Source organism: Urocitellus parryii, unplaced genomic scaffold (genome assembly GCF_045843805.1).
Source record: "Urocitellus parryii isolate mUroPar1 unplaced genomic scaffold, mUroPar1.hap1 Scaffold_3753, whole genome shotgun sequence".
NCBI classification, from domain to species: Eukaryota; Metazoa; Chordata; class Mammalia; order Rodentia; family Sciuridae; genus Urocitellus; species Urocitellus parryii.
This window is the reverse complement of record NW_027553374.1, coordinates 19,600-40,026: the sequence shown is the minus strand read 5'-3', so window position 1 is coordinate 40,026 and position 20,427 is coordinate 19,600. Positions and strand designations below refer to the sequence as shown.

The 20,427-nt window shown below is 64.7% G+C and overlaps 1 protein-coding gene across 1 annotated transcript; it reads left to right on the top strand.

Moving 5' to 3' along the window:
- Window positions 1–490: 490 nt before the first annotated feature.
- Window positions 491–18,619, top strand: LOC144248992 (nuclear receptor corepressor 2-like; the record flags this gene model as incomplete). The annotated part of the gene is made up of 21 exons (XM_077794690.1): window positions 491–573; window positions 2,276–2,426; window positions 3,923–4,063; window positions 4,385–4,471; window positions 4,877–5,175; window positions 6,131–6,485; window positions 7,037–7,258; window positions 7,696–7,950; window positions 8,386–8,535; window positions 8,617–8,742; window positions 8,819–9,038; window positions 9,631–10,166; window positions 11,057–11,203; window positions 11,297–11,442; window positions 11,666–11,859; window positions 12,372–12,518; window positions 12,911–13,056; window positions 13,595–13,648; window positions 15,833–16,060; window positions 16,959–17,138; window positions 17,527–18,619. Coding segments are annotated over 21 exons (4,049 nt in total), but the record flags the coding sequence as incomplete, so codon positions are not given.
- Between the last annotated feature and the right edge of the window lie 1,808 nt (window positions 18,620–20,427).

Here is a 20,427-nt window from a genome sequence, read left to right as displayed (position 1 = left end):
GGCTGTGGACAGGAGGCAGCCGGGCACAGTGGCTTCAGAGGATGGAGCACTTCAAAGCCAGTGAAGCCCCGTGGCTGGCAGGCTTAGTCCCCAAAAAGTCATTTAGTGGGCAACCGGGGGGCTGTGAGCCAGAGTAGCCGGAATCCAGGGCAGGGGCCGCAGGCAGAGGGCCGAGGTGGTGGCTCGCCTGCTGGAGGAGGGGCCACGTGCTGCCAGCCTTGTGCCATGTGTGCACACTCAGTGGAGTTGTGGCCACCACTGGGACACGGTGCCCTTCAGTGCTGTGCCTCTGGAAGGGGAAGGTTTTGAAATCCCAGCAGCCTTGTGGGGTGTGAGAGCAAGGATTAGGGACAAAGGCCAGCCGAGGGCAGCTGGGTCCCAGCCCTGCCACACTCGGACAGGGACACACCCTCCCGGAGAGCCAATTGCGAGGTCGTAGGGGTCCACGGGCAGTGTGGAAGCCCCTGACCTGCACCTGCCGTGGGTCCAGGCAGCCACGACCAAGCTGTCTGGGCCACACCCACTCCTTGGCTGATCCTGGCGGAGTGGCAGCTGCCAGAGAATCTGAGGCAGGTGAGGGTCACACTGCTCCCAGCCTTGCCGTGAGGGCAGGGTGGACTTGGCTCTTGCCCACCATATGCAGAAACGTTGCTTGGCCATGGGACGTTGGCCACTGAGACACCTTGCCCCACGATCAGCTTGGAAGCCTGAGGTCGTCCCCGTCCTGATTGGCACTCCTTTCCACCTGGGGCAAGCTCATGGGGCCGACATCGAGTGGCCATAGGCCTGGGCACAGGCATCTGTATTCCACGGACTTTGTCCAGCGAACCCTCCCAGACAGGGCCAGCAGCCTGGCTGTGTGTCCGTCCTCCGCCCTGCTGTGGGGCGCACTTGAGGCCCCTGGGTCCCACCAGTGAACCTTGCTGTGGGGAAGCCCCTGAGCTCCCAGCAGACACTACTCCACCCCAACCATTAGGTGTCACCCAAGATACGGTGACAGGTGCACTAATGCCAGCAACCCCAACCCCGGTACGGCCTTTGCTGCAAGGATGTCGGATCCCCTGCTGAGGACTCTCCCAATGAGCTGAGCTGCCACCTGGCCTGACTGATGCCCGCCTGCGCCTCTACACCCATGTCACAGCAAGGGGTCCTGGCTCGCAGTCTCTGCCAGGCACTGTCCCCACCCCAGGGCACACTCCTCAGCAGAGTCCCACAGGAGACTCAGTTCCCCAGGGCAGGGCCTGGAACACAGTAGGACTCCACATCACTGAGTCTGTTCCTGAGATCGCAGAAGGGAAGAGGGAGCTGCGGATCTGGGGACACCTTGTCTGTACCAGGTGCCTTTGAGAGTCTCAGAGTCGAGGCTTCATTTTGTAGATGTGCAAACTGGGGTCCACACAGACAGGGACTTGGCAAAGGCCACACGGCAGCTGGGTCAGCTTGCTGTTTGATTCCCCAAAGACCTGTCTCCAGAGTGGTGTCCTGACGTGTCCACTGTTCCTGGAAATCGCCCAGCAGGGCCTGCCCTCTGCGTGAGCACACCCTTCAGGGGCTTGCTGCTTCTAAAGGGTGGCTCTCCACTAGGGACAGTCATACCCCCAGGGGACACTGAACAGCATCTGGGGATATTTTGGATCGTCACAGCTTGGGGAGAGGGGCTGGGGAGTGTGCGTGGTGTGTCCAGGCCAGGGTCACTGCCAGCCATTCGCCAGGGCCAGAGTCATCAGCCCCAGGTTGGGAGGCTCAGGAGCCAGTGTCTGACACCCAGCACTGAGCAGAGCCTTTGTCCTGGTTTCGGGAAGCCTGGGCAATGGCACTTGGTCGAGGACCCGAGGCAGGAGCTGAGTCTTGTGGCCAGCAGCTGCCCTGAGACATCTGACCCCTGAGCTCCCCGATGGTGGCGCCCCCACCTGGCACAGGGCGGGACCACTGCAGTCCAGGCCTTGGGTCGAGTCCAGCTCCTACCTCACTGGCCAGGCAGCTCTGGGCGGAGCACCTCACCCGAGCCTTTGCTTTGTCTGAGACAGCACATGGCCCTGTCCATCCTGGGTCAGTCCCAGGACTGAGAGATCAGGACGGTGTTGGCAGGCTATCGCTACGTGGCAGCCCTCTGTAAAGCAGGGCTCCTGGTCCTGGTGCGTCTCGCCTTATGCCCTGTGTCCCCATGGGCTCTGCCCCCATGGAGATGCCACACGTGTATGCACACATGTGCTCAGGTGGGCCACGTGTGGATCAGGTCACCAAGGGTTCCGTGTTCAGCTCTCCATCCCCACAGGGTACCCCGGCCGACGTCCTGTACAAGGGCACCATCACCAGGATCATCGGCGAGGACAGCCCCAGTCGTTTGGACCGGGCCCGGGAGGACAGCCTGCCCAAGGGCCACGTCATCTACGAGGGCAAGAAGGGCCATGTGCTGTCCTATGAGGGTGAGTGCAGGGTGGGCAGCCCCTGGCCTCCCCTCCCCCCATCGCAGGGATCTCTGGTGCCCAGAGCACACTGCTGGGAGGAGAAGGGTGCTGGGGAGCTCGTCACTTGGTCACTTGCGTCTCCCCGTGAGTTTGTGCCAGGGCTGGGGACAGGGCAGACATTAGACCAGGCCATGTCCCACCCTGTTAGCTCCTGGGACGCCACGGCAGAAGCGAGTCAGAAGTCCCTTGTTAATTTTGAGTTGTGGAAACCTGCCCTTCTCGTGAGGCCTGTCCACCAGACCACGGGCCTTGGCACGTCCACCGCTGGTTAAGAAGGGAGTGTCCCAGACCCACAGTGGCATGGGAGAGCAGCCAGGTGCCTGTGGACAATCCAGGGCAGGGGTTGCCTCCTATTGGCTCCTGTGCTGAGAGCCGGGTGGAGGAGACGGGGTGCCCCTTACCCAGGTCCTAGGTCCCAATGTGGGCGTCCTCCTGACCCTCAGAGACAGACAGCAGGACCAGGGGATGAGGCCTGACCCCTGGATGTGGTTCACGGGCAGGCTGGGGTCGAGTAGACTAGGAGTGCAGTCTGAAGGGTAGTGCGGGCCAGGCAAGGGTTGGCCCCGGGGCCTTCCCCCATGCCCAGTTCTTTATTACTAATGCTATGGTCAGCCTGTGAGGGAAGAGGCCCAGCACTAGGTTCCCGTGCTCCCTGCTGGGCCCAGCTCTGCACGCTCCCGTGGCCAGCATGACTCCAGTCCCCACTGGCCCTGCCCCTCCCAATCCTTCCCCTCCACCTCTGGATTCTGGAACCAGGAGCCTTGGGGTGAGGGAGGGCAGGGGCTCAGTGCAACAGGCGTTTCCTGGCAGCCCTGGGCACTCAGTGGTGTGGACCCCAGGGTGCTGCATCCAGTTGCTTCCCCCCACCCCGGAAGTGGAGCTGGTGCCTTGTGGCTTGGGGATGAGCTGCAGCTGCCTCTTCAGCCCCAGTGGAGTCCCCCGGGGATGGTAGTCTGGGGGATGACTGGCTGGTGGTCAGGGTGGCATCAGAGACACCCTGTAGCCTGGAGCTTGTTATCCTCACAGCAGCTAACAGGACAGCGCTGGGCAGGGGACGGCTACTGACCTCTGCCCCCTCTGCACAGATGCTGCCCTATCTGGGGATGAGGAGTCGCCTCTCCACAGGGACTCCTTCACCCCACGTGCGTTGACCCAGGGCACATGCATATCTGCGCGTGCGCCCACAGACAGGTTGTGTGGGTGTCCCTTGTCACCCCTCTGTCCACATGGCCACAGGCCTCTGCGGCAGGCTCATGACTGTTTGCACATGCGTGCCCGTGTCCACGCCTCCTGAGGGCCTTGTGTAGGGCCAGACTCATGCCCACTCGCCAGCAGGAGAGCCTGGGCCGCGGCAGCAGGCAGCATCTCTGCCTCTCCATCCAGGAGCCCCGGGCTGCTGGGAGGCCCACAGCGGGCAGAGGCCAGTTCCTCAGGTGCCTCCGTCTGCTCTCCAGGTGGCATGTCTGTGTCCCAGTGCTCCAAGGAGGACGGCAGGAGCAGCTCAGGGGCACCCCATGAGGCGACGGCCCCCAAGCGCACCTACGATGTGATGGAGGGCCGTGTGGGCAGGACCATCTCCTCAGCAGGCATTGAGGGTGGGTTCCGCCCGCTGCCCACTGCCCACCCCAGGGACACAAGTGTGGGCCCTCACTCCTGCCCTGGGCTTCCCAGCTGGTGGGGTGTCAAGGGACAGTGAGTGGTCTCTGGATGCCTCGCAGGGAGGCGGTGGGGTGGCCGTCCCTGATTCACAGATGGCTGAGGCTGGACTCCATCTGGAGGCAGCATGAGGCCCAGAGGACGGGGCACTTGCTGCTAGGTCCTGTGCCCCAGCCTGTGTCGTGGGTGTAGTGGTTAGCAGACCCTGCCCCTTGCCCACGGCTGGCTGGGGACGTGCCGTGACGCCCTGCTTTCCCCAGGTCTCATGGGACGCGCCATGCCCCCCGAGCGGCACAGCCCCCACCCCCTCAAGGAGCAGCACCACATCCGCGGCTCCATCACCCAAGGTACGGCCCCTGCTCCCGTGGGGCTGGGGCCCATCCCGGGGCACAGAGCAGGGTGGGAGCTGGGGGGCAGATGCGCAGGCGCTTGCCCAGGGCGTGTGAGGATGGACGGGCCTCCGGGGATCGCCTGGCGGGGGTGGCCCAGCAGGGCCTGCAGAGGGTAGTGTGCGCGGCCAGAGGTGCCAGCCCTGTGCCTGTTCCCAGGTCTGGGGTGGAGCCCAGGCTGGCCCAGGTGGGCAGTGCTGCGCCCAGCCCTGATCTGTGCTGTCCTTGGGATGTCACACACTGTCCGTGTATGTTAACGAGGTCACACCGGGAGGACTTGGGCTCCAGACCTGGCTGGGGAGGACCCAGGGTGGCCCAGCAGGGTGTGCAACGTGTGCTGAGGGTGGTCCCTTCGCGTGGCAGGGATCCCGCGGTCCTACGTGGAGGCCCAGGAGGACTACCTGCGCAGGGAGGCCAAACTGCTGAAGCGCGAGGGCACGCCACCCCCGCCACCGCCACCCCCGCGGGACCTGGCTGAGGCCTACAAGACCCGGCCCTTGGAGGCCCTGGGCCCCCTCAAGCTGAAGCCATCCCACGAGGGCCTGGTGGCCACCGTGAAGGAAGCGGGCCGCTCTATCCACGAGATCCCCCGCGAGGAGCTCCGGCGCACCCCTGAGCTGCCCCTGGCCCCACGGCCACTCAAGGAGGGCTCCATCACCCAGGTACGGGCAGGGGGGTGGCCGGCCGTGGGGCATCACGGTGGTCCTCCTGGTTCTCCGTCCCCATTTGTTGGTGAGTCGCTGAGGTTCAGAGAAGTCAAGGACTCACCCAGGGCCCAGCAAACCCGAGCCTGTGTCCTGCAAGTGGCATCCCCTGCGGCCCCAGCCGGGTGGGGAGGACCTGCCGTCATGGTGACAGTAGGAGTCTGTGGAGCCCCTGCAGGCCACTGTCCCCTCATGGTCGGAGGTGGCCGGGTGTACAGTTGTGAGGAGGGTCAGGAGGGCTCCCCAGGTGGTGAAGGGCACCCCCAGCCACCATGTCTCTGGGTGAAGATGTCCACACCCCCCAGGGCACAGAGGCTGGGGAAGGACTGGCTCTCGGCTCTGGGCAGCAGTGGAGCCATTGGAAAGGACCCACCTTGTGTCCAAGATGGGGCAAGGCTGATTTTAGAATATCCTCTCAGAAGCTAGAACGTTCCCCCTCCTCAGGAAACTGGTTAAACATGGCTGAATAAAGGGACCAGGCCTGGACCCCGTCTCCCCAGCCTGCTGGGACAGAGCAGGCTCTGCTCCTGGGAGACTTGGCTTCTTGTTCACCGTCAGCTCCACAGCTGCCCTTTTGGGCCAGAGAGCAAACGTGAACCTCATCCTCAAGCTCAGCACCCACGGCCTGGCTCAGGATGGTGGGGCGGGGTTCCCAGCCAGGTCTTGGGCGCACCGTGGAGGGTCCCTGCCGACCAGAGGAAGCTTGGCCCATGTGGGCAGGGCTCCTTCCAGTACGCCCCAGGGCTAGTGGATGGTCCACCACTTGCCTGGGGAGGATTGACTGACAGCTGAGCCTTCTGCCCCTTCCTGCAGCTCCCAGGTAGCTCTGGCCAGGATGAGGCCAGGCCCAGGCAGGCAGGACGCCGGCGTCTGTCCTGGGCTGGGCGTGAGAGTTGGCGCCCTCTGTCCCCAGGGCACCCCGCTCAAGTACGACACAGGCTCGTCCTCCACGGGCTCCAAGAAGCACGACGTGCGCTCCATCATTGGCAGCCCTGGCCGGACCTTCCCACCTGTGCACCCGCTTGACGTGATGGCGGACGCACGGGCTCTGGAGCGTGCCTGCTACGAGGAGAGCCTGAAGGGCCGGCCGGGCGCTGTGGGCAGCTCCGGGGGCTCCATCACCCGTGGGGCCCCGGTCATCGTCCCCGAGCTCGGCAAGCCACGGCAGAGCCCCCTGACTTACGAGGACCATGGGGCACCTTTCACCAGCCACCTGCCCCGCGGCTCACCCGTGACCACCAGGGAGCCCACGCCTCGCCTGCAGGAAGGTGAGAGTGGGTGGCGCGGTGGGCTCCTCCAAACCCCCACAGAGCGCGTCTCTGCCTGGTCCTCTCTCAGGGCCTTTGCACGTGCCAACCCCTCTGCCTTCCCCAGCAGCACCTTCCCTGCCCTGCTCAGTCCCCAGCCTCTGTTCAAAGGTCACATCCTCGGGACACTCTTACACCCCTCCTCTCAGTTCTGATCACGTCCTGTGACAGTTTCATTCTGAACGTTTATTGTCCTGGAGTCCTTGTCTGTTCCTGGTCTGTCTCTGTCTTCTGATTCAAGCGTCAGCTCCGCAGGTCTGGGATGTGGGTCTGTCTTGTCCCAGGGGCCTCGTGCTCTGGGCAGCACTGGGTGCCAGGCGGAGGCCGCACAGATGTTTGGTAGATTGAATGAAGGAACCCGGAGGGAAGGAGTGGACGAGGGGTCTGGTTGAAGAAATTGCAGAGAGAATGGGGGGGGCCGGGAGCTGGCCACGGGCTGGCCCGGGGAGGAGCCTGTCCTGGGGGAGCCCCGTGACAGCTCCCCAGACGCCAGCCCCCGCCCTGCCCTGCAGGCAGCCTGTCCTCCAGCAAGGCGTCCCAGGACCGGAAGCTGACCTCAACACCCCGCGAGATCGCCAAGTCCCCGCATAGCGCGGTGCCCGAGCACCACCCGCACCCCCTCTCCTCCTACGAGCACCTGCTGCGCGGCGTGAGTGGCGTGGACCTGTACCGGGGGCACATCCCGCTGGCCTTCGACCCCACTTCCATACCCCGCGGGATCCCTCTGGACGCAGGTGACTGGGGGTCTGGAACCCCCACCCTGGGAGGCGGGACACGGGTGGGGACCTCAGCAGCACCAGCACAGGGACCCTCAGGGATCAGCAGCCAGACTCCCTGGAGGGGTGCTGAGGCCTAGAGGAGCCAGCGCCGGCTGGGCGTGTTGGGCCTGGAGCGGACCCTGGGCTGGGGGCTGGCTCTGCCCTGGACCTGAGCTGGATCAGGCTGGGCGGGGGCTTCTGCCACACGGCCAGGTTGGGGCCTTTGTCCAAGGACAGACCTGTTGGGGGATCAGAAGGCCCCTCCTGAGGCCTCCGTGTGGGCACCTCAGCTGAAATGCCGCGTGGCCTGGTCGGGCGTGTACTGCTCGTTCTTCGGGAGCCCATGTCACCTATAAGGACGGTAGGTGTCTCCACTCCCTGTGGCCTGGCTGACCTCGGTCCCCTCCCCACAGCCACTGCCTATTACCTGCCGCGACACCTGGCGCCCAACCCCACGTACCCACACCTGTACCCGCCTTACCTCATCCGCGGCTACCCGGACACAGCGGCGCTGGAGAACCGCCAGACCATCATCAACGACTACATCACCTCGCAGCAGATGCACCACAACGCGGCGGCCAGCGCCATGGCCCAGCGCGCGGACATGCTGAGGGGCCTCTCACCCCGGGAGTCCTCCCTGGCGCTCAACTACGCCGCTGGCCCGCGAGGTGGGCAGTGGGCTTCTCCCCGGCTCTGGGGCTTGCTGGGATGCAGAAGCCACTGCGCGCCCACTGGTTGGGGGTTTGGGGTTATGGCACAGGCGTGTGCGCGTGCACGGTGCTCTCCTAGCACTCAGGCTGGCGGGGGCTGGGGGGGGCAGCCCTGGTGTCCTGGGCGCCAGGCAGCAGTGCTGCAGGCCAAGGTGAGAACCAGTCGCGGGCTTTGTAGACAGTGAGTCTGGGTGAGGCTGGTGGTGAGGGGACAGCCCCGAGAACAGAGGCCACCCAGGCAGGGAGCGACCCTCCAGGGCAGGGGCGGGGGCTGCCCGTCCAACACTCTGGGAAAGGGTCGTGGAGGTGAGTCTGTTTTCCCTGGACGGTGCGGGGCTGCTGGCTGTCGCCATGCCCCTTTTTCTGTGGCTAAGCCCCATGTCCCCACCCCAGGCATCATCGACCTGTCCCAAGTGCCACACCTGCCTGTGCTGGTGCCCCCGACGCCAGGCACCCCGGCTGCCGCCATGGACCGCCTAGCCTACCTGCCCACAGCGCCCCCGCCCTTCAGCAGCCGGCACAGCAGCTCCCCACTGTCCCCAGGTACCACAGGTCCCCGAGCACTGGGCGCGAGCAGGGAGAAGCCCTCCCTGGATCGGGGCTGAGTCTGGCCTTGGTCCCCAGGAGGTGCCTTGACCAAGCCGACGGGCACAGCCTCGTCAGAGCGGGAGCGAGAGCGAGAGCGGGAGCGGGACAAGTCCATCCTCACGTCCACGGCGACCGTGGAACACGCGCCCATCTGGAGACCCGGTAGGCGTGGGCTCCACCCTGGGCCCGCGGGTCCTCGTGGGGCCTGGGCGGCTCCCTGATGATAGCCTGTGCCCAGGTACAGAGCAGAGCAGCAGCGGCAGCGGCAGCGGTGGCAGCGGGGGTGGGGCCAACAGCAGCCGTCCTGCCCCCCACCCTCATGGCCAGCAGCACTCGCCCATCTCCCCTCGGACCCAGGACGCCCTGCAGCAGAGACCCAGCGTGCTGCACAACACGGGCATGAAGGGCACCGCCACCCCTGTGGAGCCTAGCACGCCCACGGTCCTGAGGTGGGCCAGGTTGGCACCAGGGCGGGCAGGGCAGGGTGGGCGAGGGCGGGCGGCAGGCGTGCTGGACACTGTGGTGGTGGCCGGGCCCCGTGGCAGGTGGGCAGGCAGACGGCTGGGTGAGCAGGGGCCTGGGCAGAGGTGATGAGCAGAGCGGTTGGGCGGGCAGCTGATGGGGTCAAGGGGCCGGGCATGAGGGGAGGGTGGGGGTGGGGTGGTGACCACGGGACAACAAGGCCCCGGGAGTGAGTTTGCAAAGGACAGGGACGTGGGGCTGGTGCCGGACCCCGGAGACCCTCTGGGCTGCCCTGCCCTTCTGGGGAGGAGCAGTCCCTGCCCTCAGCCACAGTCAGTTGGCCCTTTGCTGGTCTTGTAGAAGGCCTCTCCGCAGGAGGCGCTAGCCATGGTGCCCTGGGCCATCTTGTTCCCTGCCCTTTCCAAGGGGCTGGTTCCTAGTAGGTGTTTAGTTAAAACAGCCAGCTCTAGGGCGGGTGGGCCGTGGGACTGGCCGTCCTGCAGGTCGGCCCAGGGCAGGGAGCTCACTTAGGGTGGGGCGAGGTGAGGCAGTGGCCCCAGCCACCTGACCACCTTCTCTTTACCCCAGGTCCACCTCCACTTCCTCGCCTGTCCGCCCAGCTGCCACATTCCCGCCCGCCACCCACTGCCCGCTTGGAGGCACCCTCGAAGGGGTCTACCCCACCCTCATGGAGCCTGTGTTGCTGCCCAAGGAGGCCTCCCGGGTGGCGCGGCCTGAGCGGCCCCGTGCGGACACCGGCCATGCCTTCCTCCCCAAGTCCCTGGCCCGTGAGCCTGCCTCCTCCCCCGGCAAGACCTCCGAGCCCCGGCCCCTCGCGCCCCCCAGCTCCAGCCATGCGGCGGCCATCGCCCGCACCCCAGCCAAGAGCCTCGCAGCCCAGCACGCCAGCCCGGACCAGCCGGCGCCGTCCGCCTCGGCCTCGGACCTGCACCGGGAAAAGACTCAAAGTAAACCCTTTTCCATCCAGGAAATGGAGCTCCGCTCTCTGGGTAAGACCACCCTGACAGCGGCCACCTTCATAGACGCGATAATCATGCGTCAAATTGCTCACGATAAAGGGCCGCGAGAAGGAGGTTCGCTGGCCGCCGACTCCCCTCGCGATGGTAAGCTCCCGGCCCCGCCCCCGCCACCTCGGGGCCCAGAGACGTTTCAGATCTTTGCTTTTTATTTTCCCCCATTTTTTTTCTTTTTTTTTTTTGTTGTTGTTGGTTTTGGCATTTTGTTTTTAAGCCCGTTCTTGTGGATTTGCACGCTCTGACGATCCTCAAGCTGCTGCCTGTCCCTCTGACCTGGGGACACCTCACCATTCGCACATTGTTTTATCATGATTTTTTATTATTTTTATTTTTATTTGTTTATATATTTTTTTGGATTTTCGCTTTCCCTTTGGTGGATGGACCTGTGGTTTGCACCGGGGCCGTGCCTGCATCTCCCCGCTCACGCCCTCGTCTGGGGAGCAGGGGGGGGAGGCCAGGGGCTTCGGCCTGGTACCGTGGGCCCAGCTGGATTGGGAGGAAGCCCAGGAGGGAGATTCTGGGGAGGGGCGGGGGCCGCACTGTCCAGGAGGGCCAGGAACCCCAGCTCTGCGTCTTGCCGGGTCGTGAAGGGGCCCGGGAAAGCCCATGCCCAGCCCCGAGTGCCCAGAGGCTGGGGCGCCTCCGCAGGCAGCCACTCTGCTACCTCCGGGCGCAGGCAGGGCTCCTGGGCCGGGCGTTGCTCCAACTGCCTGTTTGTCCCATGCTCTGCCCCACGCTCCTGCCCCGTCCCCTCTGTCCTGCCCTGAGTCTGACTCTCCCTCTCCTGCCTCTCTGCATCTGCTGTCTGGCTCTTACTTTGGTCTGTCTGCGTGTCCACTGGTCCCTGTAGATCCCCCAAGTGGGGGGTTATCTCCCTCAACCCCAGGTCCCTGGCTCAGGCCTCCACCCTGCCCCAGGCCCCCTCCCCTTGGACCCCAGTCAGCAGCCTGCACCCTGAGTCCAGCTGCCTCCTGCAGGGTACCACGGTGGGTACAGCCCCGATGGGGTGGAGCCCGTCAGCCCAGTGAGTTCGCCCAGCCTGACCCATGACAAGGGGCTCCCCAAGCACCTAGAGGAGCTGGACAAGAGCCACCTGGAGGCCGAGCTGCGGCACAAGCAGCCAGGTGGGTCCCACTCACAAGACAGGAACAGCCCTGGCCTGTTCCTCAGCTGGCCCCAGGTGCCCCCGCCCCTGGCTGACTGGACTCTGCCCACAGGCCCCACGAAGCTCGGCCCTGAGGCTACCCACCTCCCACACCTGCGGCCGCTGCCTGAAAGCCAGCCTGCCTCCAGCCCATTGCTCCAGACTGCCCCTGGGGTCAAAGGTCACCAGCGGGTGGTCACCTTGGCACAGCACATCAGTGTAACTACCTGTACTCTGCCCTCTGCACCTGGGGTGGGAGCCAGGCCCAGGGAGCGGGGAGGTCCCATGGCCCTTCAGTCCTGGTGGGGTGGCCAACGGGGCGAGATCCCAGAGGCAGTGGGGCAGGTCCAGAGCCCCAGGAAGCTGAGCACTGAGCACAGCCAGCCCCTGGCACATCTGGAGGGGCTGGTGGAGGGCCTCCTAACCCCTGACCCGCCTGCAGGAGGTGATCACGCAGGACTACACCAGGCACCACCCGCAGCAGCTCAGCGCACCCCTGCCCGCCCCCCTCTACTCCTTCCCCGGAGCCAGCTGCCCCGTCCTGGACCTGCGCCGCCCACCTAGTGATCTCTACCTCCCACCCCCAGACCACGGCGCCCCAGCCCGCGGCTCCCCCCACAGCGAAGGGGGCAAGAGGTGAGCATGGGGTGGGGGCTGTGGGTACCTGGCCAATGGTCTACCGCGTGGGGGGACTGGGAGCCTCCCTGTACCCCTGGACGCAGGGACATTGCGCCCCTTGACAGGTGAGGAGACGAGGCTTGGGGAAGTGGTCACTGGCTCCTGGGACCTGCCCCCAGCACACGCATGTGACCACAGGCCTGTACACACTCCCACCAAGGGCTCCGGGGCTCCGTGGTGGCAGGTGGCCCCCAGGGGGCATGCCTTGCAAGTGAGGCAGACAGCAGGTGTCTCTGGGGAGCAGCGCATGGGTGCCACCAGGGTCAGAGGAGAGGTCAAGACACATTGGCCTGCGGCCAGACCCAGCCCAGGACCTGCTCTGTGTGGCTCAGGAGCAGAGGTTGCTGGTGATGGACTCTGTTGCCGGGCCACTCACGGAAAGCGCATCCCGACTGCCAGAGTGGAGACTGGGGCCAGGGGTGTCACTTTAGGGATGTGCTAACCACAGCTGGGACCCTCCCTTCACCCAGGTCTCCAGAGCCAAGCAAGACGTCAGTCCTGAGCACCGAGGATGGCATTGAACCTGTGTCCCCACCAGAGGGCATGTCAGAGTCAGGGCACCCCCGGAGTGCCGTGTACCCCCTGCTGTATCGGGACGGGGAGCCGGCAGAGCCCAGGTACCCTGGCAGCGCAGGGCCCCTCCAAGATTGTGACTTGGCCCCTCCCCCAGCCTTGTCCTCTGCTGGTCCCTGCCAGTGGGGGTCAGCAGGCTAGGCTGAGTGACCTCAGGCCTGCCAAGCAAATGCCACAAACCTGGGGGGTGGGATGTGTGCCCTCACTGGGGGACTAGGGTGGCAGTTCCTGTGCCCTGAGCTGGGGTCTCAGCTCAGACCAGGCCTGTGAGGACCTGGAAGGCGGGCTAAGTGCAGTGGGCCAGTCAGAGGTTCAGGCAGCCCCTCTGCAGCGGGGAATACCTGGGCCTGAGCCCAGGGACCCAGGAACAGCCAAGGGGGCGTGGGAGGTGCAGGTTGTGGGCAGGCCGCTGATGGGTATCTGACCCTTGCTGCAGGACGGGCTCCAAGTCCCCAGGCAACACCAGCCAGCCACCGGCCTTCTTCAGCAAGCTGACTGAGAGCAACTCGGCCATGGTCAAGTCCAAGAAGCAGGAAATCAACAAGAAGCTGAGCACGCACAACCGGAACGAGCCGGAATACAGTAAGGGAGCCCGGCCGCCCTGTAGTGGGCCCCGGTGAGGCCAAGCCCAGCACTGCTGACCCCTCCTGGGGCCCCCCTTCAAGGACCCTGGGAAGTCCTGTCTGCAGGTCCTTCTGCAGGCGCCCAGCAGCACCAGATGCGATGGCAGGAGCGGTGCGGGGCACCAGGGCCGGTTCCACCCACGGGGGCTGGGTGGCAGTGCCCCCTTGAGTGCTATGGGAGTCCCGCACTTAGTGCAGAGGACCTCGAAGCCCCCTCTGCAGATGCCCGGCCGGGGCCTCTCCCCTTCTGGGGCTGGAGAGGAAACCGACCTTCACCGAGGCCAGTCCCTCCAGACCTGGCTGGCAATGTGGTGTCCTGGGGCCCCAGCCCAGCCCCAGGGTGCTCCCTGGGAGTGCAGGGTGTCACTGCCACCCCAGACCTGCAGCCTGTCTGAGGAGCATGGTCCCAGGGTATTGCCAGACCATGCAGCCAGGGGACAGGTGTGAGTGACCATCTCCAGGACAACAGCCTCACCCACCTTGTTGTCCCACTGCAGACATCGGCCAGCCTGGGACGGAGATCTTCAATATGCCTGCCATCACTGGAGCAGGTAACACACCCTGCGCTGGCCGCTGGCTGCCCACCTCCCCACCCAACCTCCACCCCAGCTGCTGCGTGGGGACCAAGAGCCTTTCCTAGTTCAGGGGTGACCCTCTTCCCAGTCCCCCCCACTGCCGTGAGGTCCAGAGTCCCACAGCAGGCACTCGAGCTATGGCTGCAATGAGGTGTCTTTGGAGTTCAAGGTCACGGTCCCATGAGCTCAGTGAGTGCTGGTGGGTGGTGCCCGGAGATGGGTTTCTCTGGTGGAGGCTGCAGCGCCTGGACCAGGTGTGGGCCCAGGCAAGGAGCAAAGCCCTGGGGTCTTGGTGGGCACTTTCCATGGCTCGAGCCTCCAGTTTACTCACGAATTCAAGCGGGGGTACGGCGGGGGACGATGGATGGACTTTTGCCAAATCAAATGCACACGTATGAATTGTTGGGTGTGAAGCTCACATGTGTTTTTACACTGAAATTTGAGACTCCTTATGATATTTTGTTGGGTAGACTCACCACTCACCCACCCCAGCCTCTAGTGGGGCCCTGTCCGAGTTCCACTGGGGGCCATGCCAGCAGGGTGGCTGGGCCGTCCGCAGTTGTCCCTGTGGAAGGCAGAGGGGTGGGGCTTTGGTGAAGTACCTCCGAGCAGTGGCTGAGCCTAGGGCAGACTGGGGTGACCCCCTGCCGGCTGAGGAGCTGGGGTCTGTGGGGTTGGTTCCTGCATTTGCCTGGTATCACCCTCCCCAGGGCAGGGGAGCTGTGCTGATCTTCTTGGTGGCCTAGAGCCTTAGACTGTGGTGAGCAGAGGACAGTGTTGGATGTTACCAGGGGCTCATTGGGGCCTCCAGAGGATGGTCCCCGGGACCGTGCCCATCTGCCCCTGCTAGAGACTCATGCCCCAGGCCCGAGGGGACAAGGGTTGCAGCAGCAGATGGTTAGACATGGCCGTTGGTGGGGTGTAGCGGGCGCATAGGTGTGGAGCATCGGAGCCGACAATGCAGACTGTACCAGGGTTTTAAAAACATTCTCATGATTATTTTTTTGTTGTTGTTTCTTAAAAGCAGTTTAGTCCATAAAACCAACTTTCCCCAGGCCCTGGTCCCTGGTACCAGGCTTCACCTTGGCAGATGGCCTGACTGGCTGCACTGGGCCCTGACTCTGACTGGGAGGCCCAGTAGCCTTTTAAGGGCTGCAAGGGGTCCCAGCGGCCAGTGCCCTTGAAGGACAGGGAAGGACAGGGAGGTGAACAGCCATCTGCTGCCCCAGGAGCGGGGGCTTTAAAAGTGGCCCCTTGGCTCCGACCTTAGGAAGCCCCTCAGGAAGCCGTGAGGTAGTAAGACCAGTGAAGGGCAGCCGAAGCCCTGTCTGTCCTGCGCTGGGGGTTCCTCGGAAATTTTTGGAAGCAAAATGCCGAGGACAGAGGTGCCTGCAAGGGCCTGCAGAGAGGCCCCAGGTGGATGCAGAGGCCCAGGTGGCCGCGTGAATGAGGGAGGGGGAGGCCTGTGGCTCGAGAGGAGGCCCAGCGGGACCGCACAGAGGGTCTCCATGGCCGGCTCGCCGGGCCCCATGTGTTGGTGGCCATTGTGTCCCATGGGGGGCCGTGCCAGTGGGGTGGCCGGGCCGTCCGCAGTTGTCCCCAGCTCCACCCTGTCCCCGCACGCACATAACTGCATGGCTATGACCCCTCACCTCGCGCCCCCTCTCCTCGCACCCGTCTTTGCCCTTCTTTCTCTGGCTCTGGGTGGGGAGAGGGGAGCGGGCAGAGTCAGGCCCAGCTGGGGGCATCAGCAGGGACAGCGGGCCCCAGGCCTCTCAGGGGAAGGGCACAGGGAGGACAACCAGTCACTTCCCTCCCTAGGTCCCTTCAGTCCCACCACCCAGACCCCAGGCCGGGTCTCCCCGCCCCACCCCATCCTCTGTCCTCCAGCTCTGGCTCCACCAGTGTCCCCGCGGCCCCGCCCTTCCCAGCCCCACCTTTCCTCTTAGGGCCACTGGGAGTCACAGCAAAGCAGCCCAGCTAGCCGAGGCCGAGGACTGTCTGCCCTGCCAGCCTGGCCTGCCTGGGCGCCGGAGGCACCTCACCCTGCAGGAGGAGCGGGAGGTGGAGGGCGTTGCTTTGCAAAAACATGCTCACGTGTCTCTCCCCGGCCGCCCCGTGTGTGGCCGCCCTCTGTGTGCGTCTGTCTGTCTCCCCCAGGCCTTATGACCTCTAGAAGTCCGGCCGTGCAGGAGCACGCCAGCACCAACATGGGGCTGGAGGCCATTATTAGAAAGGCACTCATGGGTAAATATGATCAGTGGGAAGAGCCCCCGCCACTCGGCGCCAATGCTTTTAACCCTCTGAATGCCAGTGCCAGCCTGCCCGCTGCCGCTATGCCCATAACCGCTGTTGACGGACGGAGCGACCACACGCTCGCCTCGCCAGGTCTGCAGGCCCCCCGCCCCTCTGTCCTGTCCCTGTGTCGTTAATCCTCTGAGCCCCCCTTGAGCTTTGGAGCTTGTGACTATTTTGTGCGCATTTGATGTCTCTGGAATTTGCTGATCTGCAGCTGGGCTGGCACCTGGGGTTGCGGCACCCAGTGCCCACAAGGCCCGGGCCTGCTGCTTCTCGGACGCTCACTGCTGCCCACGGCTGCCCCCGCCCCCGCTGGGCCTCTGCCCGTGCCCGCGCCCAGCTCACGTCTCCCTGGGGAGACCAGGCTGCAGGGAGGACCTACCTGTGCTGCGTGGACAGTGGGGTCAGCAGCCAGGTCCCCTGCATGTGGCCTGATGGCCCTGGGGCTGAAGGGAGACCCACATTCCTAATGTGCCCAAGAGCCTGAGGGCCAGCTCCCTGCCCTGTTAGGACCTGCTTTACTCAGCAGGGAGCCGAGCGGGGGCCTTGGGCTCAGTGTCCAACCTGGACACTGAGGTAGGCTCCAGGAGGTTCTGGGCTCTTAGGGTCAGGCCTGGCCTCAGGGTCCGGCTTCTTGGCAGAGGCCTGCAGCCCACCCAGCCCCAGTGCCATTCTGGGCAATGTTCAGAGTCCAGCAGAGGCTTCCTGCCCAGAGTTCTAGCCCCAGGGTGTGGGGAGGTGCAGGGCAGCCTGAGGGGCCAGCAGCCTGGCCTCAGTGAAGACTGATCCCCAAGTTGCAGGCCCTTACTGAGTCTGGCCATCTGGTCGACCTTGGCCTCCTGGAAGCAGGGAGTCATTGTGCTCCTGGCCTCTCCTCGGAGGACCCAGAAGCAGGTGGCTTCCCCTGGGCAGGATGTCACCCCCACCCTCTGCAGCATGTGTCATCTCCAGTGTCCAACACAACCCTTCCCACTTTGTCCCCTTGTAGGTGGTGGTGGGAAAGCCAAGGTCTCTGGCAGACCCAGCAGTCGAAAAGCCAAGTCCCCTGCCCCGGGCCTGGCGTCCGGGGACCGGCCACCTTCTGTCTCCTCGGTGCACTCGGAGGGAGATTGCAACCGCCGGACGCCACTCACCAACCGTGTGTGGGAGGACCGGCCCTCATCCGCAGGTGGGCGTCGGTCGGCCCCATGGCCAGCTGCGTCCTGGTGGCTGACGGACACAGGCTAGGACACAGTGTGACTGGGGCTGCCAGGGAAGCCAGACCAGGCTGTGGGAGCGAGTGTGGCACGGGGCTTGGCAGGCCACGATGGAGCTGGACATCCCCCTGTGGCCCCCGGGGAGTGCTGCAGGCCTTGAGTAGGGAATGGGTGGTCTGGGGGTGCCGGAGGGGTCCCGGGCCTCAGGGGAGCAGACTGTGGGGCACAGGTCACTGCTGCCATCCAGGTGAGCGAGGTAGAGGCCTGGGGGTCAGGAGTGTGGAGCCGAGGGCAGACAGTGGAAGGCCTAGTCCAGGGCAGTGGCTGGGCCTCCTGAGCAGCTGCCTGTCTTTGCCGCAGGTTCCACGCCTTTCCCCTACAACCCCCTATTCGTGCGGCTGCAGGCGGGTGCCATGGCTTCCCCGCCCCCGCCCGGCTTCCCTGCGGGCAGTGGGCCCCTCGCCGGCCCCCACCACGCCTGGGAGGAGGAGCCCAAGCCGCTCCTGTGCTCGCAGTACGAGACGCTCTCCGACAGCGAGTGAGCCGGTGGGCACGGTGCAGGTCCCTGCCTGCAGCAAGACGGCCCAGGAGGCAGACAGGTGGCTGCAACGCACCCCACCAAGGAAGGAGCCCCGAGTCTGCCCGCGCGTCCGTCCGTCCGTCCGTCTGTCCACCCGGAGCTGGCATCCTGCCTGTCTAAAGCCTTAACTAAGACCCCCCACCCCGGCTGGCCCTGCACAGTGACCGTACTCAGGGCACGTTCACCTGGTGCTCGGGAGGGGAGGGGAGGGCAGCAGGCTGGGGAGGGGACACAGTGAGCGCATGGTGACCACAAGCACGCAGCCGGGGTGACCAGGGACCTGAAAGAGGATGACCAGGCGCCTCTATGCCACTGCCTCCCCTTTCTCCATTTGGAACCAAAGTCTAAACTGAGCTAGCCCCCGCCCCCATCCCGCTTAGCGCTCGGGACAGACGGACGGGCACTGTCCAGCCTGCAGCGCTCTGTCAGTCCCCACAGGCTGCCCCACAAGACTGCTGGGAACCACGTCAGACCAGGCGGGGGACGAGAGGGCTGGGCGCGGCCTGGGGCAGCAGAACCACAGGACCTGGACGTGGCCCTCCTGCCCGCCGGGGGGCGGGGGGCGGGGCAACGTGTTGGTTTACAGGGTATATTTTTGATACCTTCGATGAATTAATTCAGATGTTTTATGCGAGGAAGGACTCACCCAGTATTATGCTGCTGTGCTTTCGATCTCCGCTTACGTTGGGGAGCGTGCAGGCCGACCACCAGTGACCCCTCGTCCACGGGACCCGGGGCGGGCCGCCGGCTCACAGCCGCCACGCCCTCCATCCCTCCCTTCCTTGGGCAGAACGAGTTTGATGCGTGTTCTGTGGCCACCATCTGCGCATGGTGGTGGCCTTCTGTCATTTACACACGTTGTTCTAATTAAAAAGCGAATCATACTCGATACAGAAGTGTCTTCTCTGCTTTGGACGGGGCAGCCAGGAGGGCGCGCAACTGTGGGCCAAGGGACACTAGGAGTGTCCCCTTTGACTCACCCTTTGCCATGAGAAAGGCAAGGGAAGGGTGTCATCCTCAGGGCATTGAAAAGTCACATCAGGTGCCGTCACGTGGTGAAGGCGCGTGGCACTTGCCCACCGCACAGGTGTCGAGTGTTCACACCAGGGTGACCCCTGGAGGAGGTGCCCAGCACCCACACCTTGGTTGTTATGTCCAGACGTCAGCTGTGGTGACAGGTCCCCTATGGCTGTTGGTCCTTAGGTCTTCCTGTCACACCTGCCCACTGCATTGGTGCTAAGGAGTGGGCAACCTTCCCCACGCTCACTTCCAACCCCGGGTAGAGGGGGGCAGCCGCCAGCTCCTGGTCAGCAGCTGCCCACCTTTGCAGATTCAGCCTGAACCAGCCACAGCGCCGATCTTCCTCGGCCAAGCCTGGCTTCTGCCCACCTCCTGCTCTTTCCTTTGGCCTCCTCGGAGCCCTGCCCAGCCACCCTGCCCCAGGACTGACCAGGCATGTGGGCAGAGGACAGCCAGGGAAGCCCAGGGCGGGCTGAGAGGGTGAGCACCTCGGCAGTGTCTGCCAAGGGGTGGCTCTGATCCTCCTGCCCAGCCAGCCCTCTCCCTCGGCCTCCGAGGCCCAAGCACCCCAGGATGCTAGCCTCAGCCCACTTGGGGACAGATGGCCCCCTGTCCCCAGAAGGAGGCCCACCTGGCCCAGTGGCTGGTTAGCAGGGCCGCCGTGTCTGGCCTAGGTCAGGGGTCATGCAGCTAGAGAGCCGCTTCCGAGGCTCCGACAGGCTCCCCGGGGGGAGGACGGCCAGGCCTGTGCCGGTTCCTGACTCCAGCCTCCCATTTGGCCCCACAGAGACCAACCCTCGCAGGGCCTTGGGGGACCACAGAGGAGAGCCTAGGTCCCCTGAAGAGAAATCGTCATCCCTGCCCAGCCTCTGTTGTCAACCCCAGCCTTCAGTGCCCGGCTCAGGTTCGGCCACAGCTGTGGTGGGGACCTGAGGGCCTCAGACCCATGCAGGCCTGGCCGCCAGGTGTGGCGTCCACCCCAGAGAGAGGATCCCAACGCCTCCCGACAGGGGTCAGCCTGCTCCCCAGCTATAGTACCAAGGTGGCAGGCAGGTGGCAGTGTGGGCTCCCTGTCCCTCTTCCTCCGCACACACCAGCCCCCTGCAGGAGTCCAGATGGGTCAGGCCCAGCTGGCCACACCAGCTGCCGGGGGGTTGGCTCCTCCCTTGTGGAGCCTCCAGGACCCCATGGCATCTCCCTCGGCTGCAGTCAGAGCTGTGTGGGGACAGACTAGAGGCCAGCCACGGGGCATCTCTATCTGCCTTCTCTGAAGGACGGTGGCCCAACCCACCACAGGGTGTGTTGGCAGGACGAGGAGTGATCTGGTGCCACCTGGTTGACAGCTATCTCTCGGCTGCATCCAGCCGGAGGCCATTCCACCCCACCCCCACCCCCGCTGGACTCTTCCTCACTCCATCTTTAAAATGCAGACTTATGCAGTTCCCCTCACCTTCGTCTCCCAGGAAAACTCCTAGGCACACTTCAAAACCCAATAGGGCATTATGTCCTTGAACTCACCGCCCCCCTCACGTCCTCTCAGTACAGGGCAGGCTGTGCCCATCACACCAGGCAGAACCCCCGGGGGTGGAGTAGAGCTCATCTCTTCCCCTCCTGACCCTGTATTTTGCTCCAAACCTCTTGCAACCTCCAAACAACAGAAA